Here is a 7808-nt window from a genome sequence, read left to right as displayed (position 1 = left end):
ACCCAATTTGGACAATTCCTATAAAAAGTTATGCCCAAAATACAATGGCTGTATCATTTTTAGGCGAGAATTGAAACATCGTATATAACGTTTTTAGGGGATGTTACACTTTCTTAGGAAGACCTTTGAATATTCTAGCCTAATCAATTTATTTACAAATATTGGCTGTCTAGCTACAATCTTTGGTTTAGTATAGCCTCGACGAGAAGGAAATGCGAGCATCTCTCCAGATTGTGGTATTGCTTACTAAGAAAAGGGAATAAGCACATAGCTAGAGGTCAAAATGCGTGCTTCCCTCGTAGCTAAGCAAGTTGGCCGGGTGGTTGAAGTTGTATATTTCAGTTAGTCGTTCGGTTTTAAAAATTGCGAATCATGTTTTTTCATTATAGATTTATTTTATTTAAAAATTAGTATTTGATCGTGAAAATTTAAAAATTTAATTTGAAGTTGTGTTTTAAAACAACTTAAAACTTATTGTGTTTTAAAACAACTTAAAACTTATTTTCTAATTTATTTTCAAAATAGTACAACATTCAAATATGATTATTATTCAACATATTATAAAACGTATAACCAAGCACAACTCCAACTCCAACTCCATAATCAAATCAAATAAAAATATTTAAAATAAATTAAGACTTTGAATGGGGAACCATAATTAATTATTTCTTTATTATTTTATTATTATTGAAAAGAAACAACAACAATAACAATTCAGTGAAATCTCACAACGTGGGATCTGGAGAGGGTAAAGTGTACGCAGACCTGACTCCTATCAGAATAGAACATCTGTCTCCAAAAGACACTCGACTCAGTAAAATCATAAAAAGAAAGTTGTAAAACATTATTATTAGGCACGTGCCATAAATAACTAGTTTTATGAATCATAGCAAAACGGAAACGCCAAAAATAAAATAAAATAAAAACATTTATGAAGCGCACCCATCTAAACCCTAGACTAGATAAGTGGTGAGTAAAACCTGTCGTAATAATAATAAGGTTTTGTGTGGGTGAAGAAAGAAGTAACTTTTATCAGATCTCCCTTTACTAGAGTTGCACAAGATCATCCCACCAGGCACCAGTTGCACAAGATCATCACTGAGAGTCAAAGACACTGTTCAATTTCAGAAGAAACTCACCGACCTGACCCTGACCCTGACCTCCTTCAATGGAGGAGGCTTACGCCCGATCTGTTTCAGAGGTATCCTAATTTGTCCTTAAACTCGATATGAGACAAGAAAATACCTTGTATGACAATGCTGCAATTCCATTTCCAGGTTCTTGAATTCTTTGGCGTGGATCCAACTAAAGGTCTTACAGATTTACAGGTGCAATTTCAGTAGAATAACCAACAGCAACTATTCCATAATCCCAAACTAGTTAGCAAGGATCCAATACAATTCAATACCAGTAAAACATGCATTTCAACAACAGCATACACCTATATTGTGTTTCTGGGTTGTAATCCTAATTCTTTTTTTATTTTCTTTCCCAGGTTACCCAACATGCACGCTCATATGGCAAAAATGGTAATTTCCTTTACTTCTCACGTGTTATGACTCTCCAAATATGTACTCCTCTTGGAGGAACGGTGGCATTTTCTAGTGTCTGAACAACATAGCTCATGTGCTATTTCTGCATCTTGAAACTATTTGTTTATTTTACTATAAACAAATATAAGTTGCAGTACCTATAGTATCACAAACTTAATTGCCTAGGCTCCATGCTATATTTCCATCTTGTATCTCTATTTGTTTTCGAATTTTGGAAGGTATGAGGTTACAGGAACAAATCCAGGAAAAGAATGCATGCAAGCTGACTCGTTTGGCCCTTAAATTCAGTAAGGGGAACATTTTAGGCATGCACACAATTTAATTTCAGTGTACATTGGGCTAGTGGGAGTTGACATTCCTATCTTTGGTCCCTAAGGTTGGTGAGGTTTCTTGTGGCCAGGTTATTTTGAGAAGAACAAAAGATTCATAGAGTTAGGATCTTCTAGTTTAGTAAATTTTACCAAAATTCGTGCAAGATTATAAGACATCCCACGTCCAAGAGATTTCAGTTCCAAATGTAGTTATGATTCTTAGATGGCTCTATTTTCCAATTGTGTTGTAAGTTTAGCTAACGATGGATAGAAGTTGATGAGTTGATTGAGCATCTAGTAAATGTTGGTTGTCATAATTGGTATGGTTGTGGAGAATATAATCAAGTTTATGGACCCAAGAGTTATGAGGCTACAGAATGTTATAGTTATACTGTTAGATTGCATCTCAACTGTAATTGGTATGATAACAATGGTGTCTGCATCAACTTACATCTCAACTATTCCACCTGGTGCCTGCAATCCTACCTGCAATCATATGGGTAATTCTGCTATCAAAGTTAAGGTAGATTGGAAGAAATCGCCTAGTGTTTTTGTCTGTACTGGAATTGAACATTGGTGTTCCATGCGTTTTGTCTACTTCATTGACCACTAAACAGCATTCTTTGAGACTGAGAGTATCTTTCGCACTGCTTTATGATTCTGGATGGGATGTCATGAACAAAATAATGTTCTAATGGACAGGATGATGCATTGTTTATTTGAGGAGATGCCACTGTGATATTCCTAAACAATCACTCAATTTTATTCTTTTTGTCTCTGACTCAATAAAAAAATTGTTTTTACTAATAAAATGTTTTTCTTTCTAATTGGTATATGTGGTGGTAAGATTTCTCTTCAACACAAAGTAGTACTGGAATCAGTTTAATATGTCATAATTTTTAAATAATTATGCATGTGTTTTGTTATGTGTTACTCTATATGCTTGTCATTTCACTGATTTTGTCTTGTCTGATATCAATTTTCTCTTTGGTTGCATGTTTCATGAATTTTCTCAGTGTTGCCTCAAGAAAAAAGTAAGTTCTCTTTCCTTCCCCTCTCCCCCTCTCAATCAGACACATATAATTAAGTTGCGTCTAAAATAGTGTAGAAGTAGACATGCATAATCAGTAAGCTAACTTTGCTTTAGTTAAGGAGATTTTATTCTTGTGTTTTATTTTATTGCTGTAGTAGAAAGCCTGGACTTTTTGATGAAGTCATGTTTTATTAGCATTTGTGAAAAAGATAGGGAAACCACTGAAAGCTCTTAATCAATTGAAATGGTATTACAAGAGAGCTTTTTCTAGAGGAGCATATGGTACACAAGATAAGAAAAACATTCCTAATTAGCCATATTCGTTATTACTCTACTGTCTACACAATTATTTTACATATCGTATTCACCCCCAATATTGAAGAAAGACAATAAATAACAAAATTATTTTTGTTTTTTGATGATACAATGCATATGCCTTTCTCTTTTATATTATTTCATATGCATATGCATTTATTTTTCTGGTCCAGTCCTAATAATTTCATTTTCCTCTGAACTTAACATTGCTACATTGAGCTCGGCTGTTTTTATAATTCTGAGCCATCATGGCCTGAGGATTCTCTGCAAATCTGTATAGATCTAGAAATCTCTCTTGAGTGACAAGTGTCCAAAATCTAAACATCAGATCACAATCCGTCCCTCTTGTAAGTCGCAACCCCTACTTGTGGATCCACTACCTATAGTCAATTAAGACTAAGTCCTACGAGGGCACGTAGTTATGGGAGAAAGGGATTGCTATTAGAGACCTGGCCTCTACTAACGGGAGAGCCTCCACCCCAATATCCGTTCGGTGCTAGGTAAACTCTCAACAAGAATTGCCATAGTCAAGCTTAGTCTTTGAATATTGTAATAATCTTGTAAGACCAAATTCATCATAGCATACTTGAAAATCATAAGAATAGCTCCTGTATCAATTCATGATTTCATAACATATACATAGAGACACTTATCAAGCATCTAAATCATGATAAGCTTGGTCATAGAAAAATCATGAAAATCCTTCATGATGAGAATACTTCCCTTTTGAAGCAACTTTTGTCTTTATAAAATCATATGATACTTTGTTTAAAATATCCTTCCAATCATAGTTTCATAAATTCATGATGCATGTATAATTCTAAACATAGTTCATAATCATAAAATAGGCATAATGCATGGGTTCATGATAAATTCATCAAAAACATGTAATTAAGATAAATTCATGTATAATAAGATCAATATAAGTGAAACAAATCATAATTGGTTGAATCCAATGCAAGATCATCAAAACCCTAGGTTTCTAGCTTGATAATCATGGAAGAAATAGGAAGAATCTTTTGGGGTTCCAAGGATGAAGAGGATCCATGAATGAATTCCTACATACCTTGAAAATCCTTAGCTATGGAATTGAAAAGGAGACTTGAATCCTTGAACCCTAGCTTGGAGGAGAAGATGACCTTGAGAGAGTTTGGGGTTTTGAGAGAATGAGAGGGCATGGGTGGATTTTGAAGGGTTTAGGTAGATATAGGTCTTAGGAAATAGTCCAAAACAACATAGCTTAGGCATTAAAAGAATAGGAAATGTCTAAAATATACCTGAAAATTAAACTGACGGGCCGGACTACGGGGGCTTCTACGGACCGTAGAAATTTATACGGCTTGTACATGTTGTCTGTAGAAATCACTTTGAACTTCTGAGTTTCCTGATCCAAGTTCTATGGGACCTTTCTACGGCCCGTAAACTTCTACACGACCCATATAAAAAGTCCGTAGATCCAAAGTATTGAAATCCCTAAGTTACGACCCATTTCTACGGTCCGTAAAATGTTCTACGAACCATGCAACCCTCTCATCCTGTTCAACTCAAATACTCAACTCTCTAAATCTCCTTCTACAGGCATTCCTACGGACCGTAGGACCTTATACAGTCCGTAGTTAGGCTCGTACAGAAACTCCTGAAACTCTGAAAATTTTCAACCTCCAGTACCCATCTACGGATCGTAGAACCTTATACTGTCCGTAGATGGTCTCGTGTAAAGCATCAGTGCCCAAAATTTTTTCCCAAGTCTTAAACCTTATTTCCACGACTGTTTCCTACGGCCTGTTCAACCTTCTACGGTCCGTACACGGGCTCATGGAACGAGTGCACCAGCAACATTTCTGAATTGCTTCTTTCCATTTCGACTTTCCAACTTCCAGGGTATTACACACTTCTTGAAACTTCCTCTCCTTATATTGTTGCCAAACATGTCTCCCTGTTCCAGCATTTATGTAAAATACGAACACCTATCTGAATCTATTAGGTCCAGCGGCTTCATCTAGATTGCATTGCTTTCTCTGCCTCTTCTTCACAAAAGTGACATTCCAATACTCTATCCTCCTTTATGATATTACTGATTCCTATATCTTCTAACATTATTTCCAGTGCTTCCAGTAATAGGGGACTTTGCAGTGTTCTAAAATATGAATTTTTATTCCTCGAGTGTGTACCTATGATATAGTCTCAATCGAATCCTGGTGTTTTATGATCCACAGTATAACTTATTGACTGGACCAAGCTATTGCAGGTTTCAACAATTCAATTCAATTGAATAAATTTTAAGCGTTGGGCTTATTAATTGGGGCAATTTTCTTTTGATACGTAATAATTAGTACATTGTTGCTTAGTTCTGTCTACATATTATTATCTATTGCAGGCACTCCTTTCTGGAAGTTGGTGCTGAAGCAATTTAACGATTTGCTGGTTAAGATTCTAATTGCAGCTGCTTTTATTTCCTTTTTTTTGGCACTTGCTAATGGAGAGACAGTATTATCAGCCTTCATTGAACCTTCGGTAAGCAAACTTGATTTCTCTTTCTTACTGCCATTAGGGGTTAGAGTGGGAGTATAATTCAGGGGAATTTTTCTTTTACCAAACATAAATGTCTAATGAATAAATAACAATATGACCCATATATCTCTCTTACTATAGAACTCTTCCCATTCCGTTCTCAGGCTTGTTTTCTCGAGGAGATAGGCTAGGGTCCCTTACGGAGTACAAACTTCTAGTTACCCCTCTCTGGTGGTATTTGACTGCCGGAGCATCCATTTTCATTTTTTATTTTGTTCTTTAAAGCCTTTTATCTACCATGGATGATCGTAATCGTATTTATTTTAGATCGGGGGGGGGGGGTTGACATCACAGAGACGTCGTCCAAAAGAGAAATATGGTATGAATGGGTTGAGAGCTCAAGGTTGCACATTGAGGCTCTTTTCTGGCTATCTCGGAGAATCAAAGAGGCTTCCATTGTTGAGGGGAGAGTCTACCAGACATGGAAAAGCAGAGACAAGGCTACATCTTTTTTCTATTCCATGAAATTCAACAACTTTGGTTGCTTTATTTTAGTTATTGCCGTCACAGGGCAATCCAGAACAATAATTATAGTGCCAGAGAAGGTATCTAATGAGGGTTGGTTAGAGGGGTATTTTTGACCCCTTACTCTATATTATAAAACTCAAGCTACTTGTGAACATTGTAATCTAAACTTTTTCGTCATTGTTTCTGTTAGAATAGGACTATGTATATACAATCCTACTTAAAGTAGGAATATAAATAGAAATATTAATAGGAATAGAAATAGTAAATAGTATCCTATTTGGTAAATGATTATATTGTAGTGTCTATAAATAAGGTCTTTGTATAATAATGTAGATATACAATTCAATAGTATTTTTCTCCTATATTTCTCACATGGTATCAGAGCGTCTACGATCTTGGTAGCGAATCAAGAGCTTCCGCTGCCGGCAGACGGCTATTACCCATATATGCTGTCTGTCTGACCAATGATTATGTTAGCAAAAGTCAGGGTCACCGTGTATCTTTTCGGTGACTATTTTCTCATATCTAATTTGCGTAGCACCGTGCTTCTTTTCGATGACTATTTTCTCATATCTAATTTGCGTAGCACCGTGCTTCTTTTCGGTGACTACTTTTTCATATTTAATTTGCGTAGTACCCTGCATTTTTTCGGACTACTTTCTCATAGCTAATTTATGTAGCACCGTGAATCATTCCAGTGACTACTTTTTCATATCTTATTTGTGTAGCACCGTGCCATCTTTTCGGTGACTACTTTCTCATATCCGATTTGTGTAGCACCTTCATTTTTTCGGTGACTATTTTTCATATCCGATTTGCGTAGCATCGTGTCATGTTAGAATAGGAATATGTATATACAATCCTACGTAGAATAAGAATAGAAATAGAAATAGTAAATAGTATCCTACTTGGTAAAGGATTATATTGTAGTGTCTACAAATAAGGTCTCTCTGTAATAATGTAGATACACAATTCAATAATATTTTTCTCCTATATTTCTCATAGTTCCTTCGTGATTGTAGCGCTTGATGTACTTTTTTGCTTATAGTATGAATTGGTCATGTTTTGATTGTATAATAGCAGCACGGAAAAATATGAATAGGAAGAGCTGGCTTGGAAAAAATAGTTCTAAAGTAATAATTCATTATAATACAGTGAATATGATCTCCACATTTATTGAAAGAAAGTATGCTACAGAGTGCCAAAAAAAGTCTTCTGGTGGTACTCAGAAGAACAAAATTCATATCATTTTTAATGTATTCCTCCTTGTTTTACCATAATCACAAGTTATGTTTACAGGTTATCTTGATGATATTGGCTGCAAATGCAGCGGTCGGAGTGATCACAGAAACAAATGCTGAAAAGGCTCTTGAGGTATGATATTCAGTTTAATGTAGAAATAGTGACATTGCTGTGCTAGCATTCTAATTTCCAGGTTATTCTTTTGATTTCTGTCTCCATTTAGTAGGTTGAGTTCTTATCTTGATCACATGTGTCCTCTTTCTTGTATATCCTGGCTTTATTTTCTCTTCGGGTTATTTCCCACAAGAGGATGTA

The 7808-nt window shown here is 35.5% G+C and overlaps 1 protein-coding gene across 2 annotated transcripts in view; it reads left to right on the top strand.

Moving 5' to 3' along the window:
* The first annotated feature begins 964 nt into the window (after window positions 1-964).
* LOC129891112 (calcium-transporting ATPase 3, endoplasmic reticulum-type) overlaps window positions 965-7808 on the top strand; it is a 104233-nt gene continuing 97389 nt past the window's right edge. For both annotated transcript variants that reach the window (XM_055966370.1, XM_055966369.1), the window contains exons 1-6: window positions 965-1201; window positions 1278-1328; window positions 1496-1529; window positions 2881-2898; window positions 5590-5726; window positions 7551-7625. In XM_055966370.1, coding sequence (XP_055822345.1) covers window positions 1169-1201; window positions 1278-1328; window positions 1496-1529; window positions 2881-2898; window positions 5590-5726; window positions 7551-7625 — 348 coding nt within the window. In that variant the 5' untranslated portion in view covers window positions 965-1168. The remainder of the gene's footprint in view (window positions 1202-1277; window positions 1329-1495; window positions 1530-2880; window positions 2899-5589; window positions 5727-7550; window positions 7626-7808) is intronic.

The sequence above is a fragment of the Solanum dulcamara genome, chromosome 6 (assembly GCF_947179165.1).
Source record: "Solanum dulcamara chromosome 6, daSolDulc1.2, whole genome shotgun sequence".
Taxonomy (NCBI): Eukaryota; Viridiplantae; Streptophyta; class Magnoliopsida; order Solanales; family Solanaceae; genus Solanum; species Solanum dulcamara.
Note: the sequence above shows the minus strand (reverse complement) of the source record. Positions and strands in the feature narration are given on the sequence as shown.